This window comes from Trichechus manatus, unplaced genomic scaffold (genome assembly GCF_000243295.1).
Source record: "Trichechus manatus latirostris isolate Lorelei unplaced genomic scaffold, TriManLat1.0 scaffold00011, whole genome shotgun sequence".
In the NCBI taxonomy this organism is placed as follows: Eukaryota; Metazoa; Chordata; class Mammalia; order Sirenia; family Trichechidae; genus Trichechus; species Trichechus manatus.
Genome location: NW_004443947.1, coordinates 12,305,129 through 12,331,364, shown reverse-complemented (window position 1 = coordinate 12,331,364; position 26,236 = coordinate 12,305,129). Strand labels below are relative to the sequence as shown.

Genomic DNA, 26,236 nt, shown 5'->3' with positions numbered 1-26,236 from the left:
GCCATGGAGTTGACTACAACTCATGACACCCCTGTACATGGCAGTGTAGAGCTGTGCACCACAGTACTTTTAAAAGATGATTTTTCGGAAGTAGAGCACTAGGCGTTTTTCCAAGGCACCTGTGGGCTGGGTTCAAATCACCAGTCTTTCAGTTAGCAGCCAAGCGTTTAACCATTTGCTCCAGCAGGGACTCCCATCTCTCTTTAATGACCCCTCTTGCTCTCTCCCTCACCCAGCTCCCTTTGCCCAAGTTCCAGTCAGGAGAGTGATGGCTGCAGTTCTTTCGGTGCTAGAAAAATTAGGGAATTAGATAGGCTGCTGATTTCACCTCCCCCCTTCCAAAAAAGAAACAAGAACTGAAACCATAAAGTGAAAATCACCCGTCCCCCATGCCCCACCCCTACACTCTATACACTCCTCTATCTTTTCCCAGTTCAGGACGCTCGGTATCCACTCCTTCCACAGCCTTCAGATCCTGCAGTATTTTTAAATTTTATTATAATGAGGTTGAATGATAAGTGGCCAACATTTTGTAGTGCCCCTTAAACTAAATGTTATAAGAATGTGAAAACAGCTCAGCACGACTACTGATTTCTCAAGTATGAGGAGCTTATGGTAATTATATGTAACTATATATTTAAAATTCCTGAAACTTGAAGGTACTTTGTCTCTGCCCTAGACTGATAGGGAATTTTCTGTCTTCTGCAGAGGACATTTCTGAAAGAAAGGGAGAGAGGGAGGGAAGGCAGGAGAGAGGAAATGATGGAAGGGAGGGAGGGAAGGAGGAAGGAAGGAGAGAGAGAGAGAGGAAGAAAGAAAGAGAGAGGAAAAGAAAGAAAGAAAGGCAGAGAAAGATTTATTATTTTAGGTAGCATCAATCCTGAGCTACTAGCTAAAAATAACAGCTTAGTTCATTACACTGTAAGCACAGAGCTGGTCTAGTTTTCTGGGATGTGCACTGAACTCCCCACGTTGAGAAAGTTGCCTCAGACTCCTCCATACAGGTCAGTGTCATTGGGCATCCCCTGCATCTGTGACCCTACTGCGTCTTGCAACTGCATGTGTTGCCTGCTCCCCTGACTCTCTCAAAGGCAGGCACGAGCCCCAATCTGAGGCTGGCCCAGTGGCTGCCCTGCGGCCTTGCTCCCCTCTGCATGGCTCCCCTGCATCCCCAGCGTGGCCTCACGTCCCTTCTTCTCATCCTCTCCGTTTCTCCAACCAGATGGCTGCCCTGATTTGTGCAACGGCAACGGGAGATGCACACTGGGTCAGAACAGCTGGCAGTGTGTCTGCCAGACCGGCTGGAGAGGGCCCGGATGCAACGTTGCCATGGAAACCTCCTGTGCTGATAACAAGGATAATGAGGGAGGTGAGCAAGTGTCTTCTAATTCCCAGCCCCTCAAGAACAGAGGGTTGTATATACTTTCGTCATGAGTCATGTCATTTTTCTCCTGAAAGACCTCCCCTATACTATTGTCAAACATTGTTGTAACATTTCCTTTGCAGCAAATTCGGAGGATGGATGTCATTGGGCCAGTGAGGCTCCTGGAGATGGGGGCTGGAGGCACTGGGGTTTAGTGCTGGCTTTGGACTCTCAAGTCTACAACACCACAAAAGGGTGGCTGGGCCCTGGCTCTGCCTTCAGGGTAACTGTTCCTGCCAGACCTTTCAGGGTTGGGAGTTACAAACAAATCAGTGATGATGAGGATGATGATGACGATATGAGCCTCACACTGTGCTAAGCTTCGTAAGTAATCCATCCCTTCCTCCTTACAGCCCTTTGAGATGTTACTTTACAGCCTCTGAGATGAGGAAACTGAGGCCTACTGACCAACCAGTTGCTGTCAAGTCAGCTCCGACTCACGGTGACCCCATGTGTGTCAGGGTAGAGCTGTGCTCTGTAGGTTTTTCAGTGGCTGATTTTTCAGAAGTAGATTGCCAGGCTTTTCTTTCGAAGCACCTCTGGGTGGACTCGAACCTCCAGCCTTTCAATTAGCAAGCCAGTGCATTAACTGTTTACACCACCCAGGGACTCCATAACTGAGGCCTCCCAAAAACCCACTGCCGTTGAGTCGATTCCGACTCATAACGACCCTGCAGGACAGGGTAGATCTGCCCCCATAGGGTTTCTGAGGCCATAAATCTTTACGGAAGCAGACTGCCACATCTTTCTCCCACAAAGTGGCTGATGGGTTCAAACCATTGACCTTTCGGTTAGCAGCCAAGCACTTAACCACTGTGCCACCAGGGCTTCTTCAGCTGAGGCTTAGAGAGTGCTAAGTAACTTTGTAAAGATAATGCAAGCACTGTTAGTAGAATTGGGACCTGGACCCAGCCCTCACTCAAAGTCCATATGCTAAACCAGTGGTCATCAAACTACGCCCTACAGGCCAACTGCAGCCCACTGGCACCTCAAGTGAACAGTGGTTCTTCCATTTTTTATGTTTGGGAAAAAAACAATCTAAAGAATAATACATCATGACACGTGAAAATTATATAAAATTCAAATTTCAGTGTCCATAAATAAAGTTGTCTTAGAACATAGCCACACCCATTAATTTATGTTTTGTTTATGGCTGATTTCACCAACAGTAGCAGAGGTGGGTACTGTATTTTTACGCAAATAACGTGCACATTATATGTTCTTTTGCCAACCTTGCAACTCCCTCATGCATTATTTTCCTAGGCACCCTATGCATGTTATATGTGTGGGCGTGTTATTTACGTGGGCACGTTATTTACAAAAAATACAGTAGTCACAGCAGAGATCTCATGGCCCAAACCAAACAAAACCAAACCCTGTAACTGTCGAGTTGATTCTGACTCATAGCAACCCAATAGGACAGAGTAGAACTGCCCCATTGGGTTTCCAAAGTGGAAATCTTTATAGAAGCGGACTGCCACATCTTTCTCCCACAGAGTGGCTGGTGGGTTTAAACCTTCGATCTTTTGGATAGCAGCTGAGTGCTTAACCACTGCACTACCAGGGCTCCTCCCATATGGCCCACAAAGCCTAAAATATTAATATCTGGTCCTTTACTGAAAAAGCCACCCCTGTCCTAAATGCCTGAGCTGAATTTCCCATGTGACTTCCTGATTTAGTGCTAAGGATTCTGGGGCCACATGGAGTTGCATTAGCACATGGGCCTCCTGATTTCCTAAGAATATCATGTGATGTTCCACAAACATTAGTACAGGTGTGTGAACTACCCCCTTAATAACTAATCATAATTTACTCAGGGCAGAAGTTGTTTCAGGGTGTGAGAACCTGAGTCTAATTATTTAACAAAAATGTGTATAGCGCCTGCTATGTGGCAGTCACTGTGCTAACCAGTTGCCATCGAGTCAGTTTTGACTCGTGGTGACCCCATGTGTATCAGAGTAGAACTGTGTTCCATAGGGTTTTCAGTGGCTGATTTTTCAGAAGTAGATTGCCAGGCCTTTCTTCCAGGGTGCCTCTAGATGAACTGGAACCTCCAGCCTTTCAGTTAGCAGCTGAGACACTCACTAAACTCTAGCAATAGTAGTGACTGTGTCAGAGCCAGTCACTGCCCACCAGCTCCAGCTGGTTGGCTTCAGTGGGGTCCAAAGTGGGCTGTAATCCGTTGGGCGTGACAGACGAAAGAACTAGATACTCTTTTTATTTTTCTTCATCCTCTTCTATTTTTGTTTTGCAATGTTCACTATAAATTATTGCAGTTGTACATTTACATAACATATAAGTAAACCAGAAACCAAACCAAACCAAACCCCTTGCCGTCAAGTCTATTCTGACTCATAGCAACCCTATAGGACAGAGTAGAACTGCCCCATAGGGTTTCCAGGGAGCAGCTGGTGGATTCAAACTGCTGACCTTTTGTTAGCAGCCTGAGCTCTTAACCACTGCACCACCAGGGCGCTGTATAAGTAAACAAATGTGCATAAATCTATAGACGTACACATTCAAAAAAGTTGAGAGACCAAATTTAATTTGCACTGCTCCCATTCATTCATTTTCTCTTTCCTGAAACAGAACCAAAATAGAAACCACTTTAATTCATTTTTGAACGAGGTAAGGCATAACTACGTAATGCATTTTTTTAGAGAGAGAGTCAAAATCCCACTACTTTTCCTGGTAAGGCTCACTTTTTCTGCTCTGGGTCCCTGGTGGCTTCACCAAGCACAGCAGTTGCTTACAAATCAGCTTCTTCCTCTTCCAGAGAGGAGCTGCCATCCTGGCTCCCTTCCCTGTTCCCAGTGTCAACAGTTGAACGAGTAGCAAATTGCTGGAATGCTGCACACAGGGAGGGAGGGCACTCTGAGGGACCGAGTCTCCCAAACGTGCCCTGTGCCACCCACACCCCTCTCCACCAGTCCCACCCTCGATCCCAGTCCCATGAGCCAAAAAGTGAATTCCTAAGGTGGCAGAGCTGGAGGAGGCGCGGTAGGCGCTGCAGGAACCCTGGGGCCTGATGACTGCCGAGCGGGCACAATGCTGGGTCCCTGCTGGTGGCAGAGGCAAAGCGTCAGAAAGGCAGGGCACAAAAGCAAATGAGGCAGTGATGATGCTAAAGACAATAATGGCCTTGTTATGGGAACTATTAAAGTGAACCTCCCAAGGAAGTAATTAACCACTAAGAAAAAAAGACTCCGCACAGTGTTTATAAAAAGAAACTCCCAGTTAATTCAGAGTTGCTTATGTCAGGTGAGAGAGGTAGACACCGAATCTCTGTCACCTGGCGTAAGCAGTTCGCAATTAACTGAGTTCTTTTTTTGGAGGTGATTCCTCCTTGCAGAGTATTCTTTTTATGGTTAATTACTTCCCTAGGAGGTGTGCTAAGCACTTTGCTGTTTATTGATAAATATGAAAGTGGCTGCTCATCAACTCCAGATCCAATCGTGCAGCCAGGGACTCATTACCCAATAGACACGGTGCTTACCTTGCTTACCAGATCGTCTGTAGTGACCAATTTCACATTTTTTTCACCACATCCAAGATTCTCCTTCTAGGTATGGCTGGCATCTGCGTCTGTCTCTCTCCCAACCCCACAGCACCTTCCTGCACAATCAAAGCCTCTTTTCAAATTTACAGTCCCCGACGGGGATGGATGAGCCAGTGTAAGCAAAGTAAACGAGCTTACTAATCATGTGAAATTGTTCACTACAGATTAGTAAGTAAGCACAAGCAAGCCCATGCTTACCTTGCTTATTGGATAATCCGTCCCTGCCTGCAGCACACTAATTAGATCACTTTTTGGTTTGTTTTTTTTTTTGTAGGGGTGGGGGTTCTGCCCTAGGCTCTGCCCTGCTTTGTGAATTCTCCAAAAGGGCGATGTGGATTTGTAAACCTGGCTGTGGGATGGAGAAGGCAGCCAGGCAGAACGTGCATGAAGGCCCGGGGAGCAGCTGCAATGAACACCTTTGTTATAAATCTCATGATTGGTGAAAATAATAGAGCACTCTTCCAAACTGGGCTGGAAAAGGCAAATCATTTTTCCATCTAGGAACATTCTACTTAAAAATAAAAAAATAAAAACTCAATTTAAAGTGATTTTTTTTTTAATCTTAAACTGATATACATACAAATTCAGATATAGATATGTGAAGCTCTTAACAACCCTTTTCAATACGGGTTCCTGCATGAAAGAATGGAGCCCTGGTGCTTTAGGGCGACTGGTGGTTCTGAAAAGTTGACTTGCAGCAAAATGACCTGGAGACTTGAGAAAACACAGATTGCTGAGCCCAACCCCTAGAGTTTCTGGTTCAGAAAGTCTGGGGTAGAATGCACAAATCTGTATTTTTAGTAAATTTCCCCACCACTTGTCTGTCAGTTTGCCATACTCTGGTGGCTTGAATGTTGCTATGATGCTAGAAGCTATGCCACCAGTATTTCAAATACCATCAGGTTTCCATAGAGCTTTCAGACTAAGACAGACTAGGAAGAAAGGCCTGGTGATCTCCTTCCAAAAATTGTTTGTTGCCATCCAGTTGGTGACCTTACATATAACAGAACAAAACTTTGCCAGGTCGTGTACCATCTCCATGATCATTTATATGTTTGAGCCCATTGTTGAGGCTGTTGTGTCAAACCATGCTACTGAGGATTTCGCTTGTTTTCATTGACGCTCTACCAAACATGATGTCCTTTTCTAGTGATTGATCTTTCTTGATGATGTATCCAAAGTCAACAAAACAAAATCTCGCCATTCTTCCTTCTAAGGAGCATTCCAGTTGTATCTCTTCTAAGACTGATTTGTTTGTTCTTCTAGCAGTCCATGGTCAATATTCCGAGTATTAGCCTATGAAAACCCTATGGATCACAACAGCATATTGTCCAATATAGTGCTGAAAGATGAGTCCTCTAAATTGGAAGGCAATCAAAATGCACAGAGCCACTGCAATGGACTCAGACATACCAACAATCATGAAGATGGCACAGAACTGAGCAATGTTTTGTTCTGTTATACAAGAGGTCATCAGGAGTCAAAGCTGACTCGATGGCAGCTAACGACAGTAAATTCCCAGGTGATGCTGATGCTGGGACTACTCTTTGAGAACCATTGTCCTAAGGCATCTATTATACGTAATGAATTAACTTCTCTCCTATGTATCTAGAATGGTACTAGCTAAGTACCTTCCTAGGGAGAATTGGGAGCCCTGGTGGCATAGTGGTTAAGAGCTCAGGCTGCTAACCAAAAGGTTGGTGGTTCAAATCCACCAGCCACTCCTTGGAAACTCTTATGGGGCAGTTCTACTCTGCCATATAGGGTGACTATGTGTCAGAATCGACTCAAGGGCACACAACAACAGGGAGAATTGAGAAAATTGTCACTGAAATATTTTGTGTTCTGCAATGTTCAGATGAGAAACCCTGTTGGAAAACACTACTTTAGAATATCCCACAAAAACAACGTATGCTGACTCCCTACCTTCTTACTCCTATCGCCTTCAAAGTCTCCCAACACCCCCAGCTGTGTGACCACTAACACAACCTCAGGGAGCAATGTCTGATTCTGAAGGGACAAGTTTTACCTGCCATTGCCCCTATAAAGAAGTGGAAACTGTTCAGACAGACATGCCAGCAAGCAGACTGTCTTTTTAATGGCAAGAGATCTTCACTTGAACTGCTCACCCCAATTTGAAAAAGAAGAGACTCAAATATTTTTGCTTACAGAAGACAAATACCAGCTCATTAAAGTCTGAGAATACACACAACATGTGCACCAAGTGACAGGCAGATAATATTTAATTATCACCACCAAGGCAGAGGTGTGAGATTTAGTTCATCACAGCCAGGGGTAGGAGAAAGAGTGTAGATTTCCTCTAAAAGTGGTAACCACAAGGTGGGAAGGCGCTGTTAGACCGTCTGGCCTGGAAATACAGTCTTTACTCCTTCTCACACTCCTCATCACCCAGAACTTACAGTCAAGCAGGAAGCCCAGGTCTCCAGCCACAAAATCTCGACTCCCATTCCTTGCAAGCCAGCATGTCTGAAGGTCCCATGGAATCCTATCAGATGCTCTCTCCAGCCTAACTTTGCAATGGAGTCTATTCCAACTCATGGCGACCCCATGTGTGTCAGAGTAGAACTGTGCTCCATAGGGTTTTCAGTGGCTGATTTTTCAGAAGTAGATCACCAGGTCTTTCTTCTGAGGTGCCTCTGAGTGGATTCGAACCTCCAACCTTTCTGTTAGCAGTTGAGTGTGTTAACCATTTGTACCACCTCTCCAGCCTAGAGCATCGGTAATAGAGTAGACGGGGAAGGCAAAGTCATACCACACTGGCCTTGAGATATGGGAGGTAGGATGATGTCCTTCCTGCATTGAGATGATCCTTGAGTGACCATTACATCACGTCCTTCCTTACTACACTAGGGGATCTGCATTTATTTCCCCTCTGTTCTGTTTTATACAGCACTGAAAGCTAGGCCTTTTTTCCCCCTTCAAATTTCATTTATTTTGTTGTTGTTGTTGGGAATATGCACAGCAAAACATACACTAATTCCACAGTTTCTACATGTACCATTTAGTGGCATTGATTACATTCTTTGAGTTGTACAAACATTCTCGCCCTCCTTTTCTGAGGTGTTCCTCTCCCTTTAACATAAACTCACTGCCCCCTAAGGTTCCCATCCAGTCTTTCAGTTGTTGTCAATTTGATCCCATATAGCTAGCTCTTAAAAGAACATAATGCTCAGACCAAAAACTAAACCCACAGCCGTCGAGTCAATTCTGACATAGCAACCCCATAAGGTTTCTAAGACTGTAAATCTCTACGAAAGCAGACTGCCACATCTTTCTCCTGCAGAGCTGCTGGTGGTTTCAAACCGCAAACCTTTTCATTAGCAGTCAGTTGCTTTAACCACTGTGCCACCAGGGCTGCTTATAATGCTCAAGGCAGACATTTTTTGCTAGTTAAGCTAAGATATTGTTTGGTTTTAAGAAGACTTCAGGGGATATTTTTGGTTCAAGGTTCAAAGATTATCTCAGAGCAGTAGTTTCATGGGGTTCATCTACCCTCCATAGCTCCAGAAAGTCTAGAGTCCATGAGAATTTGAAATTTTGTTTTGCGTTTTTCCCCTTTTTATCAGGATTCTTCTATGGAACCTTTGATCAAAACGTTCAGTAACGGCAGCTGGGCACCATCCAGTTCTTGTGGTCTCATGGCAAATGAGGCAGTTGTTCATGGAGGCAGTTAGCCACACATTCCATATCCTCCTCCTGTTCCTGACTCTCCTTCTTCCTCTGTTGTTCCAGGTGAACAGAGATCAGTTGTTAGACTTTGGATGGCTGCTTGCAAGGAAAGCTAGCCTTTTGATATGATCTGTATTTGCTCCTTTTCCTGTCACTTCCCTGGTTTCTGAATAGGTGATACTGTAACATCATAATGGTGAAGAACCTGGGCATACGAGTCAGGCTTCGTGTCCCAGCTCTACAAGTCACTTTACTTTGCAAAGTCTCAATTTTCTGCAAAATAAGCATGAAAATGCCAACTCCATTAGCTATCATGACTTTAAGTAAGAAAATGCATGGAATACATTTCACTAGGTACCTGGTCCATAGAACACACTCACATATTGGCTGCTGCTAGCATTAACAGTATTAATGTTGTTATAATTTTATAGAATTGAGAGTGAATCCATAATATTGGAGCCCCACCAGTAATTTTCTCACTGTACATAACCACCAAAGTTTTAACCAGTGCTTGCCGATCTTCAACATTGCAAAATCCCACTGGAGAACGTGTTTAAAATTCTGATTTCTAGGCCCCTACCTTTGAGATTCTGATTTATTAAGTCTGGTGTGCAACCCAGGAATATGTATTTTTTAGCCAGCACCCCAGAGGATTTTGATGCAAGTTGTCTGCGGACTGCGTTTTGAGAAAAACTTGTTTAAATAATGGTTTCCCCTGGTTGAGCTAACACAGCCCAATGTAAGAGACCAGATATATTATCATACCTAGGCTCCAAACCTATATCCCTACAATTCCCAAGACACAAGAGGAGTAAAGTGGGGAGAGAAAAATTTTACTTCAAGATAAAATAAGTAAAAAATTAACACCTTTTCATTTTTACTTCCTGAGTAAATAACTTCAATGTGTTTTACAAGTGCTCTTCATTGCTACTTTGTGAGGTGACTGATGTTTCACAATTTAAAAAGCCTTTAACTGTGTGTCATTAGAGTGTGAATTCATCCATCCATCCATCCATTAGTTCATTCATTCACAGTTTAACAAACATTCTTTGAGGATCCACTAAATGTTAGGTGCTGGAAATAGGCCTTTGGAAATACCAAGATAAATATGACATGTTCCCACGAAGAGCTCACATTCCATCTGAAAAGATAAGAAGTATAAACAAGTTATGGTTATTATTACAAACAGTGTGAGGGGTGACAGGGTGGAATGCTTTAGTTCAGTAGGAGCATAGAGTAAGGACTGTCACGGAGCGTGGGTGTCGGCTGCAGGAAAGGAGTGAAAGCCCATCACAATTTGAAGGCCAGCATCTTCAGTCTGTCTCCCTGGAGAGTCTTCAAAGCCATCTGTGTGTGATCAGCTTCATCTGGTGGGGGCTCTTCAATCCACCAGTAGCATCCTCATTTCCCTCCCTAAGTTAAAGACTCCACTCAGACTTCACTGCAGACAGTATTCCCCGCCCTACCTCTATCTGCAAGGCTTGGTTCCTTGTTTTGCTCCAAAAGAGGTTGCCTTGGGTTAAGAGATGTAAGGATGCTGGCCTGAGCTCCAGCCCCGCCAGCAGAGGCACTCCAGCCAGGTCTAAATGAGGAGAAATAACACTGGAGTCTGTCCAAAGCACTTGGAACAGAGGAAGCCCACCCCTCGCCCACTGCCTCCTCCCCCTCCCTCCCTCCCCATCCCATAACCATCCAAATTGGTTTGACATGATTCAGGGATGCTATTCTGGCATTTATCTCACTTGTTAATTAATAACTCACCTTGTCTGTGCATCTCGCAGAGCCAAGCCAGGGACTTCAGGGACTCTGGAAGAGTTGTGGTTCCCAAGTCCAAATAGTCTGGCTCCTTCATCCAATAAGAGATAAAGATGGTGAGCCCATTGTAAATGCCTTGATTAAAGTGCGGAAATCACATTGATGGGTTCGTTGGGTGGCGGACAGCTTAAAAATGTGACATTGCTCCATTAATTGGGTTGGATGAGGATTCCCCTTGCAGTCCAAAGACCTCGTGGCAAATGTAGCTGGATCCGTAAACAGAGTCCCCAATTAGCTCCCAGAGAGGAACGCAATATATCTAATGCTTAGGAGGAGAGCTTGGCCTTGAGGCCACTGCCAGCTGGCTAGGCGCTGAGTCTCTTTTCTTTGAGAGGGAAGCAGAACTAGACCCAGGTGAAATCCTAAAGGATCACATGGCAGCAGGGGCCTGAAATTATTCTGGATCTTCCAGTTGAAATAAGATCTTTTATGCACAAATCTTCTGATTAGGAAACTAAAGGTTGGGTTTTAGTTTTCTTTTATAGTATACCAAAAAAAAAAACAAAAACAAAACGAAACCCTTTGCCGTTGAGTTGATTCTGACTCATAGCAACCCTATAGGACAGAGTAGAACTGCCCCATAGGGTTTCCAAGGAGCAGCGGGTGGATTCAAACTGCTGACCTTTTGGTTAGTAGCCAGTCTCTTAACCACTGCGTCACCAGGGCTCCTTTATAATACAGAGATTTTCTTTTTTAAAGGCAAGGATAGAATCCATTCTCCATTACATATAAAAATTACGATCAGTGAGGTTTCTGAGAGCTTACATACACTAAGCACTGTGCTGAGCTTTGTGTGCACCTGTTGTTGTTGTTGTTAGCTGTTGTCAAGTGGGCCCCCAACTCCTGGCAACCCCATGTACAACAGATCAAAATGCTGCCTGGTCCTGCACCATCCTCATGATTAGTTGTGGATCGGACACAACCTACATTGTGATCCATAGGGTTTTCATTGGCTAATTTCCAGAAGTGGATCGCTAAGCCTTTCTTCCTAGTCCATCTTAGTCTGGAAGCTCTGCTGAAACCTGTTTGGCATCATAACAACATGCAAGTCTCCACGACAGATGGGTGGCAGCTACACATGAGGTGCATTGGGAATCAAACCTAGGTCTCCCGCATGGAAGGCAAGGCATCTACCACGGAGCCACCAGTGTTGAAATAGCCTCCCAATGGGTATCTCTTCAGCTGCTCTTGCCTTGGTTGCTCTCTGTCTGCTCCACATAGCAGCCAGATGGTTGTTTTAAATTATAGATCAGATCATGCCATGCCCTTAAAGGGATTACCATTATGGTTAGAATCTAAATTCAGTGTTTCACCTTGGCCTAAAGGAGCTGCCTCTTGCCTCCTCTTGGGTACGCTTCCTACCACCCTCCCCAGCACCTCTGCTCCATCCTCTCTGGCCAGCATTCTGATCCTCACACATGCTAAATGTAGTCCTACCCCAGGGCCTTTGCTGAGCCAGGGCCAGAAATGCTCTAATCCAGGTATTATGCATTACTGGCTCCTTCTAGCCACTCAGTTCTTAGCTCAAATGCCACCTCCTCAGAGAGGCCTGTGTTGGCGCTATAAAATCCTCCTCTGTCTCTCTGCCATCATCAGACCCTTTGGTGTTTCTTTTACAGCACATGCCCCATTCTGAAATTATCCCATTTATATCTTTCTTGTATAGTCTATCTCTTCACATTGGAATATAAGGTCTGTGAGTCTGTCCTGCCATATTATTTCCGTTTACAGGTAAGAACACTAAGGCTCAAAAAGGTTAAGATTTAAAACAGGCCTTTCAGCTAACCACTGTGAAATACTTTTTTACGACATTGAAGCCATTTTCTCGATTCTTCTAAAACACAAATAAAATTTGGAAAATGTTTCTGAAGAAGATTCGAATAGGTACAGAATCTGTACTGGTAAAGAGGCTCCAGGAAAGATCTCCTCAACACTAAAATTTTTCCATCGAAAACCTGTTCCCAGTAAATTAATTTGACCATTGAATTTGTTTAAAAAAATAAAAACTTGCTTAAAGTTCATGAGTTTACCCAACGTGGCACCTTCAGTCTTACCCTTTTTCTAATCAGTTGTGTAGTAGTTTAAATGATTATTAAGTATCTCTTAAGGGATTATATTTTTTCCCTGATTAGATGACAAATAAGATATTCATCATGAAATCGTGATTAAAATGCATCATCTGGAAAAAAATAATAATTGAAATCACTGTGGACTTCTTTTAAGGAATTAAGTCTCTTTGACACAGTTTAACTAGTGGCAAAGCAGTAACACATGGGGTCTCCATGGGTTGGAACTGACTCACTACTGGCTTTACAAGAGGTAACATTTAAATTACGTAGGATTCCTGTCTTTTTGCCAATGTCCTTTTCGAGACTGCAGCAAGTAAGCTCTTCGTTTCTGTCCCCAGTGTTCGGACAAAGGTTCAAGGCCCCTGGTGCCAATATTAGCTCTGTTGCTTCTACAATCTTCCCCTCAGTCCAGACCAGTGGTTCTTAACCAGGGTGACTTTACTTCCCAGGAACATCTGTGTGATCAGCACGAGGATTATCTGGTGACTTCTGGGGACATTTTTGGTTGTCACAATTGGAGGAGGGGGGGTTGCTACTGCCATCTAGTGGTTAGAGGCCAGGGATGCTGCTAAACACCCTACAATGCCCAGGACAGCCCCACACAAAGAACTGTCCCGCCCAAAATGTCACTAGTGCCAAGGTGGAGAAATCTGGTACATATATTAACATCTCCCAGGAACACATTTGTAGGGTTCAGATGTTCCCAGAATAGGGAGCAGGGAGTGTATTCAACCTACGTCAATTAAAAAAAAAAAAAAAAAAAAACCTGTTGCCATTGAGTCGATTCCGACTGATAGTGACCCTATAGGACAGAGTAGTACTGCCCTATAGGGTTTTCAAGGAGTGGCTGGTAGATCTGAACTGACAACTTTTGGTTAGCAGCCATGCTCGTAATCACTGCACCACCAGGGTCCCTACCAGGGGCCAGGCCCAGTTAAATCCTAACCCTTTTGTGCCGAATTATTTTTTTTTAATACATGTCCCCTTCAGACAGCACTAGCATCCCAAGATGGGACATTAGCAACCCAAGAACCTCAAGATGCAAAGAAGGGAGGTGGGACTTGTGTTTCCCAGTGATCAGACGGCAGCACGTACTATGAGTGGGGGACTGTCAGCTCCTGAAACTCGAAAAGCACAAAATTTAACTGGGCCTTGTGTGTCTCCATAGTCTCCTAATGGGACATGTATAAAAAAATAATTCGGCCATGAAAGGGTTAACAACCGCAGCGCCTCAGACACATGAATTCTGCAGCCTTCTGAAAAATAGCATTGGTGTTAGCGTTTTCCCCCACGTTTGGATTTGGAATGCATTTTTGCCACAAAGTGCTTATGCACTGGAATGCCAGGGGGCCAAGCAGGGGAAAGTGGAGCAGTTGGACTTTAAATAGCTAGGCGTTCTCCGCGGCACAGCAAGAGCAGCTGCCCGTGGCCTGTGCTCTTTTCTTTGACTTTCCGTCTTCTCAGCCAAGAGCTCTGGGGAATTGGAGAGGGGCCAGCACTGTGTGGCCGAGTGTGAATCACAGAAAACTGCAAGGTGTGCCCCAGACCATGATGCCCAATGCTTCCTGTTCTCCCCACTCAGAGCAAAGTCCGAACCTTTCCAAGGTAATCCCTTCCCTTTTGCTATCTGCAAGGCATGTGGTCATTGATAAGCCCCCCGCAATTTCCTGGGTCTCTGGGGCTACAGGCACTGAGAAACACTACCTCTTTCACTTATGGGAATTGCAGAGTTCTGGAATGTCAGACTCACAAAGGCTCAAATATAGAGTCCCCAGTAGCTACCCAGCCCAGAGAGGGAAAGTGACTTCTTCAAGGCCAGCCAGCAGCACAGAGGAAGATCTGGGACTGGAGACCTGGTTTCCTGTCTCTAAATTCAGTGCACATTCCTCCATGGCACGCTGCCACCAAAGGGTCCAGTCACCCTCAGGAGAATGGGCTTCTGGCATTACTGTTTTGTATGAGCCAATATCTATCTCAGACCGAGGGCCTGGACTGGATGAGCTGAGTGAGGCAACCAGGGCACACAACCCGAAGCGTGAGCACCTCCTTAAAATTTACACCCTAGGTGCCCACTCATCTCACCCTAGTCCCAGCCCTGCTCAGACCTCTCATCATTGATGGTAATGGTAATAAACACCTTCCCCCAAATAAGCCAAACTCCTGGACAGAGCCCCACAAAAATCATTTATTCATTCAACAAATATATACTGAGCCTCTACTAAACGCCACAGCATGTGAATGAATGAATAAGACTGAGACACTGTCCACAAAGAATCCACTGTCTGGTGGCAGGTAAAATATACTTTAAACCAGTCATTACAAGGCCGTATATTTAAGGGTCCATAATAGAAGTAAGCCAAGGGGCTATTGCAACCCAGAGGAGGGACATCAAAGACTTTGGGAATAGATTAAGCTTGAATTTGAAAGATATACCCATTGCCGTCTAGTCGATTCCAACTCATAGCGACCCTATAGGACAGAATAGAACTGCCCTGTAGGGTTTCCAAGGCTGTAACCTTTACAGAAGCAGACTGCCACATCTTTCTCCCAGGGAGCCACTGGTGGGTTCAAACCCCCTACCTTTCAGTGAGCAGCCGAACACTTAACCACGGTGCCACCAGGGCACCTTTTAAAAGATACAGAGGAATTAAATAAGGAAAGAAGGAAGGGCATTGTGGGCAAAGGGAACCGCAAACACAAAGGCATAGAGGCAAGAAACAGCACTGCATGTTTGAGGTCCTGTAAGAAGGTTGATAGGGCTACAGCCGAGAGTCCATGTGGAGGGTGGAGGGGGACGAGGTTGGGGATGTGGGTCTGGGAGAGACTGAGACCAGTCCCGCATGCAGTGCTGGGCAGAATGCAATTTACCCCAAGTGTTTGCTTTTGCCTCCCTCCACTTAGCACCTCAGTCTACAAAACTGTAACCACACCTTCTCCCTCGCACAGAAGACTCACACATCTCTTCAGTTGTTACTAAACACACAGGCTCACAGCAGAGAAAAAGTCTGGCCTTTCTTTGTGTTTGTTCTATTGTATGTGTGCATTCCTTCACTTTTGTGGGAGGAGACAGCCTGGCAGGGCGGTAAAGAGGCTTTGGGGTCAGAGAGCTCAAGGTTCGTGTCCCAGCTCCTCCACTCACTCACAGTATTAGCTTAAACAAGTCACTCTACTTCTCTGAGTCTCAGTTTCTTCCTTTGTAAAATGGGGCCAATGTTAGTTCCTAGTTCACAGGATGGTATGAGGCTTAGGTGGGTCAATACATGCCAAACACTTAGTACTTAGCCCAGTGTTTCTCACATGTCAGTGGGCATCAGAGTCACCTGGAAGGCTTAACACACAGCTCCCTGGACCCAACCTCCAGAGTTTCTGATTCAGTAGGTCTGGGGTGGGGCCCAAGAATATGCATTCCTAACAAGGGCCCAGATGATGCTGACATGTGGAGAAGCACTGACTTAACAGAGTACTTGTCATTTTGAGGGGAGCTCAAGCCCTGGTGGCACAGTGGTTAAGTGCTACGGCTGTTAACTAAAAGGTCAGCAGTTTGAATCCACCAGCTGCTCCTTGGAAACCATATGGAGCGGTTCTACTCTGTTATGTAGGGTCACTATGAGTCAAATTTGACCCGACGGCAACGGTTTTTTGTTTTTTTTTTTTTTTTCCAAATACTAGCAGAGAGTGACTCCTCCAAGCAAGGCAGCCCTGGATCACTCATTGTGGAGAGACTGCCAGGAAGCTCTGCATTCTGAGGCAGTGGCGACTCGATTGGCTTATGGACCCTAGGGACATCCCTGGGCTCACTGAGATCCTGCCACAGAGGCATGGCAGGGAGGGAGGGCTCCGGGCTCCAGCTTTCTGGGATCCATGCTCCTCTTGCAAGAGGGTTAGAGTAAGGGCAGCTGTGGAAAGAGCATGCTGGGAGAGGGCAGGTGGTAGTGACACTCAGCTGCTTCCCCCATCCTCCTTAGGACAGTGGTTGCCTCCGGCCAACTGTTGATGCCATGCCCCTTACTGCTGGGGCCCACAGGCTTTGGAGTCAAGTGGACCTGAGTATAAATTCTGGCTCTGCTTCTTTCTGGCTGTGCTTCCTTGAGCAAGGAAACTAACCCCTCTGACCCTCAGTTCCCTCATCTGTAAACTGGGTACAATGATACCAACCTCACAGGCTGTTGTGAGGTTTACTAGAAAGTTCATGTAATGTGCCTTGATGACACATTAGTTAAATGACAGCTCTAAGTACTAGTATCTGCATGTGTAATGTGACTTCAGAGATTCTGATCAAAAGCTTCCTTCGTTGTATCTAATAATGCCTAAAACTTCAAAATCAGACATCCATCCCTTGGTTCCCTGTTATAACACATACCCCTCAGCCCCACCGGCACTGGCCCTAGAATGAGTGATAGTCTTTCTCAGAGCTCCCAAACCAGTGGCCCTCAAGCTGTGGGGCTCTCTGATATGCTCTGTTTGACCTGCATAGGGTTACCAAAATCTTTGAACTACTTGCTGATGTTTAAAAATAGATGATTCCATTTTATCAACAAAGAAATGCAGGGGCTAGAGGTTAGCTTGCCCAAAGTCAAACAGTGGAAGAGCTGAAGTTCAAGCCCATTCCTCCTGCTTTTAAACAACTTGTTCATTATTCTTGTCTCAGACCCTTTTTCTGAAAGTAGCTTTACATCAAGTTTCCCAGAGAGTTTGGATTCCCTGGATACAAACAGTTAAGGCCCTTAGCTGCTAACCAAAATGTTGGAGGTCTGAGTCTACCCAGAGGCACCTGAGAAGAAAGGCCTGGTGGTCTACTTCTGAAAAATCAACCACTGAAAACCCTAAGGAGTACAGTTCTACTCTGACACACATGGGGTTGCCATGAGTTGGTACTGATTCTATGACAACTGGGTTTTTTTACTACATGCTAAGTGCTTTTGCATATTTTGTATATTATGCATAGTTTGCATGGCATTGCAACATCCCTGTTAAAGTAGTACAGTATTGTTTCCATTTTACAGATGAGAAAACAGAGGCTCAGAGAAGTAAAGTAACTAGCCTAAGGCCACACACCAATATGTCACAGACCTAGGGCTAGACATAAGTCATCTGCCCCCAGATCCTGTGACCATAATTAGCAATACAATACTGGCTCCTAGTACCTGTTCACAGAGTGGATGTGAAGATTAAGTGTAAAAAGCTCCAGAGAGGGCTTAGCACAGTGCTAGCACATGGCAATGGCTTGACACATTTTAGGAATTAGCACTTCTGATTTCTCTAATACCATAGGAATCCTGTATGGAAGCTGAGTCTAGTCCTTTCTCCCAGTTGGCAGTACGCGGTATTTCTTTATGCGACAGGAGGAGAGGCATCACACCCCCTGTTGATTCTCTCAGCTCTGGGGCCAATCCTCCGACCTTCCCCTCCAGGGACACAGTCTCTCCTTAGGCAGAAAGTGACTGTTCCGGCTTGTTGCTCGAGGTGTCGGTGGTGACAGCCCCTTCTCTGTCTGAGGAGCCCAGCAGGTCACTGTCTGGCTCCCCGCCAGGCCAGCACCCCCCTGCAGGGCCTGCGCTGCACTGGCCATCCATCCGTTGGCTCCATCTGTCTGACCTGTCGGTGGACTCTTTGGAGTGGAGGTTGATGAGGGAGCCGGGGGTAGGTGCAGGCTGGGGCGAAAGGCGAGAAACAGCAGGCAGAGGGCAAGCATTTGGGGAACTCAGAGGCCGCGATCAGACGTTGTGCTCTCTGTTGCCACTGGCTTTTGTAACAGAAAAGCGGGGAGACAGCCGCAGCCAGGACAGAAATCCCCCAGGTACAGAAAACATGGCTCTGGGCTAACAAGGCTGAGGCTGTGCTGAGAGGCCTGTCAGGGGCTGTCCAAGGTGGGAAAATTCTGATCAACGGAGAGCATTCCCAGAGGCTCTGTCTAGGGGTGAGGAGACTCAACTATGGCAGCAGAGTGGGAGGGAGAGAGAGAAAGGAAGAAGGAGTGAGAGAAAAAAACAACTAGAAAATGAAGACGTTTCTGAAGCCTCAGCACTTCTTCCTCTAAGTCCTGCGACATTCCCAGGGTACCTTTTCGTCACAAAGATTACTCGTAACCTCCTATGAAGAACTGAGAGTAGAAGTCAAGAGCATGGGTTTTGGAGGTGGGCAGTTTATCTCATCTCCTGTAGAATGACATCCAGCTTGCTATGATCGCTGGCTTTGTGACTTTGGGCAAGGCCCTTAACCTCTCTGAGTTTCAGTTTCTCCATCTGTAGAATGGAGATGATAGAACCCACCTCAAAGGACCTTAAGCGGCTAGCTGAGGTACAGCCCTGTTGTAATCCAGTCAGAAGTGCCAGGTGCCTGGAGTTATTTGCTGGGGCAGAGGGTCTACTAAAAACATTCTGTACCCCAGTTTTCAAAAAATGGAATCACCCTACAGTATCTACTTAAATTAAACTCATCTGTTGAACTTAGTCGGGCCTTAGATAAGGAGCTTGGCAAGGGTGCACTAAGCATGTCCTGGGGGAGGGTATTCCAGACTCCTGTGTGTAAGACACTCAGTGGTTAACAGCAATGTGACCTTACATGGAAGTATCATGTAGGATTTGGTTTCAGAGTGAGGCAGACTGGTTCAAAACCCAGCCCCATCCCTTAAAGCTGTGTGGTTTTAGTCAAGTTATTGAATCCCTTGAAGCTTCCCATTCCGCATCTATAAAATGACCATGTTAATAATGCCTGTGATTTTGGTCGTGATTTAATGCATGTATCACACTTGGCACAGAGCCTGGCACCTAGTGAGTGCCTCATAAATGCCAGATATTAGCTCTCATGAGACACAGCTGCCATTAATGCTTCATTGTCCTGCTTACCTAGGATGTTGTCCCCTAGCAAAAGGTCCCCACACTGAGATGCATTAGCTTTGGGCAGCACTGAGTCCTCCATCAGGACAGCTCCTGGGAGCTGATGTGCTAGTCGTGATGGTGTGGTTTGTGTTGGGCTTGATCACCAAAGGCCTGCATTTTATCGGGTCCATCAATCATAAGGGCTTTATGAGGATGGGGCCTCTAATTGTGACTGTTGAGTAGATGGAAGTTTGGCTGATCCTTCCAAGGACAGAGCGTCCAAACCTAGAACGCTAGGTGCTCATGAAGTGCTTCCCAATTGTATTGCATTGGATGCTATCACAGTGAGATGCTCTGAGCCAAAAGGGCCCCATGGTCAGGAAGGGCTGCACACACCACTGCAATATGAAAGATTCAGTATGCATATTCACATATAAAAGGCTCTGAGAAGTCCTGCTGTAAAGAACCCAGTTTAACTTTGTTCAACCTACAATCTTCCAGATTGTGTTTGACCACAGATCCTCCACTTCTACCTCCACTTTTATGTCTCAGGGAACCCTGATCAACATTCCAAAGAGACACAGCCTGGAAAAGCTGCTTTGGTCCCCCAGGGACAGATATACTGCTGTGGATATTTGAAGGGTGTTTTCAATCATTCAGAGGAGAGCATCTCAAGCTTTAGTGAACAGAAGAATCATCTGGGAGTCTTGTTAAAATGCAGATTCCCAGTCTCCACGCTCAAGAATTCAGTAGGTCTGTGGTGATGGCAGATATCTATGTTTTTGCATCACTCAGGTGACTCCAGGGCAGGTGGTCATCGAGCGCAATTTAAGCGCCACTGATTTGGAGCCTTGCTGTGAAGGTGCGATGTTGGGAAGAGCAACATCAGCCTCACCTGAGGGCTTGTAAGAAATGCAATATCTTGGGTCCCACCCCAGACGGGAATCAGAATCTGTATTTTAACAAGATCACCTTGTGATTCCAGTGCAGATTAGAATTTGAGAAGCCTAAAAAAAAAAAAAAAAAAAATTTGCCTTTGAATTAGTTCCCGTTCATGGCAACCCCATGGGTGCCCAGTAGAACTGCTCCATAGGGTTTTGAAGGCTGTGACCTTTCCAAAGCGGATTTCTAGGGCTTTCTTCTAAGGCATCTCTGGGTGGGTTCCAACCACCAACCTTTCGGTGAACTGTTGAGTGATTAACCATTTGGACCACCCAGGGACTCCAGAATTTGAAAAACATTGGTTTAAAGGTTTTTTTGTTGTTGTTGATAGTGTTTGTTTTTTGTTTGTTTTGTTTTGGGTAAAAAATCATTCCAGGGGAAAAAAAACCTTGGACAAAAAATACAACCTTGTTGTCAAATCAAACTTCCCCAATGGCTTCAAGTCATATTAAACAGAAGTCTTACCTGAATCCTATCGGTGCTGTCAGTAACAGTGCCTTGATTTTCCTAAGCAGCCTTTGTTTACTTTCCCACGTCCATCATGAAGAGCAGGAGAGCCAGCAAAGTAGCTTTCAGTGGTGCCTCCACTCTGCCAGCTCTCTGTTTGAACATGATTGATCTTCCATTGCTAAGTCATAAGAAAAGCCGAAAGGTGCTTTGGGGCAAGAATCTCTGGCCTTGGAACTCAGAGACTGACAAAAAGAATTGGCAAGAAGGAAGCAAGAGGAAAACTTCCAACAGGTCTTCTGTAAGGAGCACAAATACAGTTTTACTTCTTGCAATATTTAAGAATGGCAGCTGCTCCGTGGAGGGGGTGGTGGGACGCCTGCGGAACGATGGTCCATCAGGCAGCCAGGGTATTAATGGCAGGTGAAACCTTCCGAATGAGCACCCTGTCAGCCAATCTATTGCTTTAAAAGGTTGGCAATGCAGGAGACCTAACAAAGGCAATGAAGAACTAATCTCATATTGCCAGGTTAAATCAAGTCAGCCTTGCCCGTTTTTTTCACTTCTTAGTTACATCGAGCCAGAATACTTTCAATTATCCCTCACTTCCAACTTGTCAGCAGGCATTGGGTAAAATGCAAATGGAACAGTGTCTTTCCCTGGTGGAGAGCAGGAAATATCATGAAGAATAGCCACTATCTGTTGAGCTGGTCCTCCATACTGAGTGCTGTACATGCGTCCTCTCAGTTCGTATGCATTGTATCATAGCATCTCTGTGCACTTGGGCAAAGTAGGTGCTAGGAAATCTACTCTATAGGCTGAAAAACTGAGCCACAGGCATTCAGTCATTTGCCCAAAGTTACGTAGCTAATAAATGGTAGACCAGGTTTTGGAACCAGACCATTCTGACTTTAAAGCTCCTACTCTTTCGCTGTTTTTCTAACTGGGCCAAGAGGGCAATGGCATCCTAAGACTTGAGCAAGTGGGGGTGGGGCAAGGCTTTCATCTCATGGGGTCTTGAGCTTTGGGGCACCTTCCTTGAAATTTTCTAAGGGCTACTCCAGTGGCAGCGGCTGGCCAGGGCCAGCAATGCTATCTGAGAAGGGCACCCCAGCCCAGACAACTAGGACCCCTGTGAGCCCTAGTCCCTGTTTCTCCCCTTCAAGGTGCTTTCTAACCCTTTAACATCCCCATCTCCATGTATGTGGGGTCAACCAAATGCCCTGAGTTGTTCTGAGATTTGCATCTATGGAGTTATTCCAGGGCCCAATGGCCAGTCCCAGTTCTAGAAAGTTGACCTGGTGAGCAGATTGTTCCCACTAGCCAGAAAGGTATTTCTTCGGCAAGATCATGTGAGATCGGGCTGCTAGAATGGTGCTGACTTGCTGATCTGGGGTGACTCAAATTGTTTATATAGACAAGGGTCTAGCAAAAAAAAAAATACTTGCCCAGGATCCCACACCCCTTAGGCATAGCCCTACAAGAGTCCATCTTAAAATAACTCTCAAGGCAAAGCCAATTCCATGGTTGCCAACTTTGTCTTTACACAAGAACCATTTTATGTCTCTGATTTTCATGAGACTTTGGCCCTTGCCAGCCAGCACCTGTGTCTCCAGAACCCTCTGCTCCTTCATTTCCATTCCAAAGAGCCAACAGCCCCAGGTTTCTTCCTTCTTGCCCCAACTTGTTACCTCCCTTCACTTCATTGCTTTATTAATTTTACATCTCTCCATCATTCACTGATCTCAGAATGGCCCTAGGATTTATTGGGTTTGCCACCTGGATTTCCTGTACTTTTTTTGGGGAAGTAGGAATTTGGCAAGTAGCTACTAGCTCTGTGCAGCTAAACAAACCTAGACAGTGCCAAGAAGACTCAAAATAAGGAAAGGAGAAGTGATGGAGAGTCACTAGGTGCTCGCAACTGTTCTAAGTACTTTACGTAGATTATCTCAGCACTCCTCCCAACATTTCCATAAGGTATCATCATCATCATCCTCCTGCCCACTTTGTAGATGAGCAAACTAAAGCACAAAGAGGTTGAAATCTTGCCTAAGGTCAATCTCTTAGCAAGTGCATAAGGCATATAATCTTAAAGGTACAGCTTGGTGAATTTTCATATATGGCTATACCTGTACATGGGGCCCTGGTGGCTCAGTGGTTAACAGCTCGGCTGCTAACTGAAAGGTCAGCAGTTTGAACCTACCAGCCGCTCCTTGGAAACCCTATGGGGCAGTTTTCCTCTGTCCTACAGGCTTGCTATGAGCTGGAATCAGCTCGACAGCAATGGGTTTGGTTTTTTGGTTTATACCTATACAGCTACTGGAGTCCTGGATGGTGCAAACGATTAACACATTCAGCTAACTGAAAGGTTAGAGGTTCGAGTCCACCCAAAGCCACCTTGGAAGACAGTCCTGGTGATCTACTTCCACAAAGTAAGCCACTGAAAACCCAATGGAGCACAGCTCTACTCTGACAGACATGGGGTCACCATGAGTCAGAGTCAACAGCAACTGGTTTGGATTTTGGTTTGGTATAGCTACTACCCAGGTGAAGATGTAGAAAATTCCCAGCACCCCAGAAAGTGCCCTTTGCCAACCAATACTTCCCCATAGAGGTAACTACAAATTCTGACTTTCTATCGTAATTGATTAACTCTTCCTTTTTCTTGAACATTCTATACATAGAATAGTATGTACTCCTCAAAGTCCAGGTTTTTAACCAATCCACTGTGCGGTCTCCTGGCCCAGTGAGTGGGAAAGGTAGGTTTTCTGGCTGTTGGTGCCTCTGATTGCACCATGCTCTGGAAACAGCTGGGCTCATTTTTAAAATCTGAGCTGCTGACCACTTCCCAAAAAGGCACCAAGTGTATTCACTAGCAGAGTTTTCTAATGCACCTGAAATGAATTGTTGGGGCCCATTTGTGCTGCCCTATCACAAAAGAAACTGAGAAAAGTAAATTTAGGTGTTTCTCTGAAGCCTTCAATACCCAAGAAAGCTGGAAAGTCCATGCAGTTTAGACAGGGAGTCTTGGGTGCCAAGCTACAGTGAACAAAAGGTAGAAAGAATAGAATAAAATGCTTCCTTCTGGATTCTCTGAGAGGCCCAGTTTACCAAGATCAAACAGGAAAATAGATGAAAAAGCATCTTCTTATTCTAGGAGCCATTCCTTATAAGAGTGAGGCAAAAACTCGAGCAGCCTCCCCGGGCAGAAAAGATGTGTATGTTTCAGCACCTCTGAATTTCACTCAGTGATGGGGATAAATGAGATGATATATGTAATATCGGCCTGTCATAGAGTATGTCTTCAAGGAACTGTAGGTATTACTACAACCAGAAACTCCCTGAAGTTTTCAACGTTTTCAGTTTATAAAAACTGGACATGAAATTGACATCCACTTATATTTAGAGTCGTTCACTGATAGGAGCTATGGGTTGGTTGAATCTTGGCAAGAGTGCTATCTGTGTTTCTGAATAGTGATAGGTTAATAATAATTGATAGTAAATAATGAACACTATAAACTGAGCAGAATTTACATGTATTTTTTATTTAAATCCTCATGTTTGCTGTGGCTTTTGCAGCCATCCGTTTACCCTGCATATAGCTTTACTAGTAAGTGTTCAGTTAAGGCTTCGAGGTTAAATATCTTGACTTATTTAACAAAAATCCAAACCCATTGCCATCGAGCCAATTCTGACTCATGGCAACCCCCTGTATTACAGAGCAGAACTGCTCCATAGAGTTTTGTTGGCTGTAATCTTTAAGGAAGCATATCACCAGGCCTTCCTTCCACAGCTCCACAGGGTGTGTTCAGACTGCCAACCTTTAGGTTAGTTGTGGTTGTTAGTTGCCATGAACTTAACTCATAGCAACCCCATGTGTGCAGAGTAGAACTGTTGCTCCACAGGGTTTTCAAGGCTGTGACCTTTTCAGAAGCTGAACAGCAAGACTTACTTCTGAGTCGCCTTTGGGTGGGTTTGAACCGCCAGTCTTTCAGTTAGTTGGTAGTCAGGTGCTTAACATTTGCGCCACCCAGGAACCATGTTGACTATTTCATAGCTCCTCAAAAAGTCTAGCTGATCAAACTAAGACGGTACTGGAAACAGCTGACACAAATCTATAGGTAAGTGCCACCTTGCACCGATGGTAAAACAACCAAATGGGGGTTTGAATCCCACAGGTAGATAGTGTGGTCCTCAGCAGCCTATGTTGCCAGAGACGAATTCCCAGGCATCGTGTTTCTCATGCTCATTCCTTTCCAGATGCTCATTTCAACCAGTCAGATTCTTTCCCAGCTGTAGGGGTTGACAGGTCCTCAGAAGTGATCCAATCTCCCTGATGCCCACACTTCCATGGTTATTGATGAGTGTCACTGCCCTGCCTTCAGATTCCCTTTGGGAATATCTCCTCCTTCCTACAACGAAGAAGACAAAGGGTGATGCACTCACTGTTTTCCTGCTTTTTATCCATCACCGCCTCTTAGCCACTTGGATAACTTACTCAGCTTCTCTGAGCCTCAGTTTCCTCCTCTGTAGGAGGGATAGATTAATGATGATAATACACAGTTTACTGAGTTCCCACTGTACCAGGACACCATATGGTAGACTGGGAAAAGCATGGGCTTTGAAGAATACAGACTTTTCCACTTATAGGATGTTCAAGAACAGGCATATTAGTCAATTATAAAAGAAAGTCAGAAATTGTAGTTACCTCCTTGGAGAGCAATTGGCTGGGAAAGGGCACAAGGAAACTTTCTAGGGTAGTGGAAATGTTCTAGATTTTCATCTGGGTAGTGGGTATAAAGGTATATTCATATATGAAAATTCACCAAGCTGTACGTTTACGATTATGTGCTTTCTGTACTTTATGTTCCAAATACTTTACATTTATTAACTGCTTTAATCCTCCCAACTGTACTTTCTAACGTTTTCATCTTCATCATCATCATCATCATCATCATCTCTATTTTGTAGATGAGGGAACTAAGGCACGGAACAATAAATTGCTACAGGTCAACAGCTAGGTAGTGGCTGATCTGAAATTCAAACCTAGACATCCTTTTAAGGTGGCCAGAGCCTGCAGCTTAACAGTTACATTATTCTGCTTTGTAGGATTGTCGTGATGATTTAAATCCAGAAAATAAATGAAAATCCTGCTCAATCTACAGCATCTATTATTAACTATTACTAACCTATCACTATTTGGAAACACAGGCAGCATTCTCACCAAGATTCAACCAACCCATAGCCCATACCAGTGAATGATTCTAAATATAAGTGGTTATTAATTTCACTTATTTTCATGTCCTTGTTTTACCAGTTGAGAACTCCAAGGAGTTTCTGGTTATAATAATACCTACAGTTCATTGAACATATTCTCTAGTACAGACTGATATCACCTCATTTATCTCCGTCACGTCGTCGTCGTTGTTGTTGTATGCTGTCGAGGTGATTTTGACACATAGTGACCCTATAT

General features: G+C 45.0%; 1 protein-coding gene across 5 annotated transcripts in view; it reads left to right on the top strand.

The window, feature by feature from the left end:
- TENM2 (teneurin transmembrane protein 2) overlaps positions 1-26,236 on the top strand; it is a 1,072,759-nt gene that overhangs the window by 966,651 nt on the left and 79,872 nt on the right. For all 5 annotated transcript variants that reach the window (XM_012560118.1, XM_004371224.1, XM_012560117.1 and 2 more), the window contains one exon: positions 1,223-1,369. In XM_012560118.1, coding sequence (XP_012415572.1) covers positions 1,223-1,369 — 147 coding nt within the window. The remainder of the gene's footprint in view (positions 1-1,222; positions 1,370-26,236) is intronic.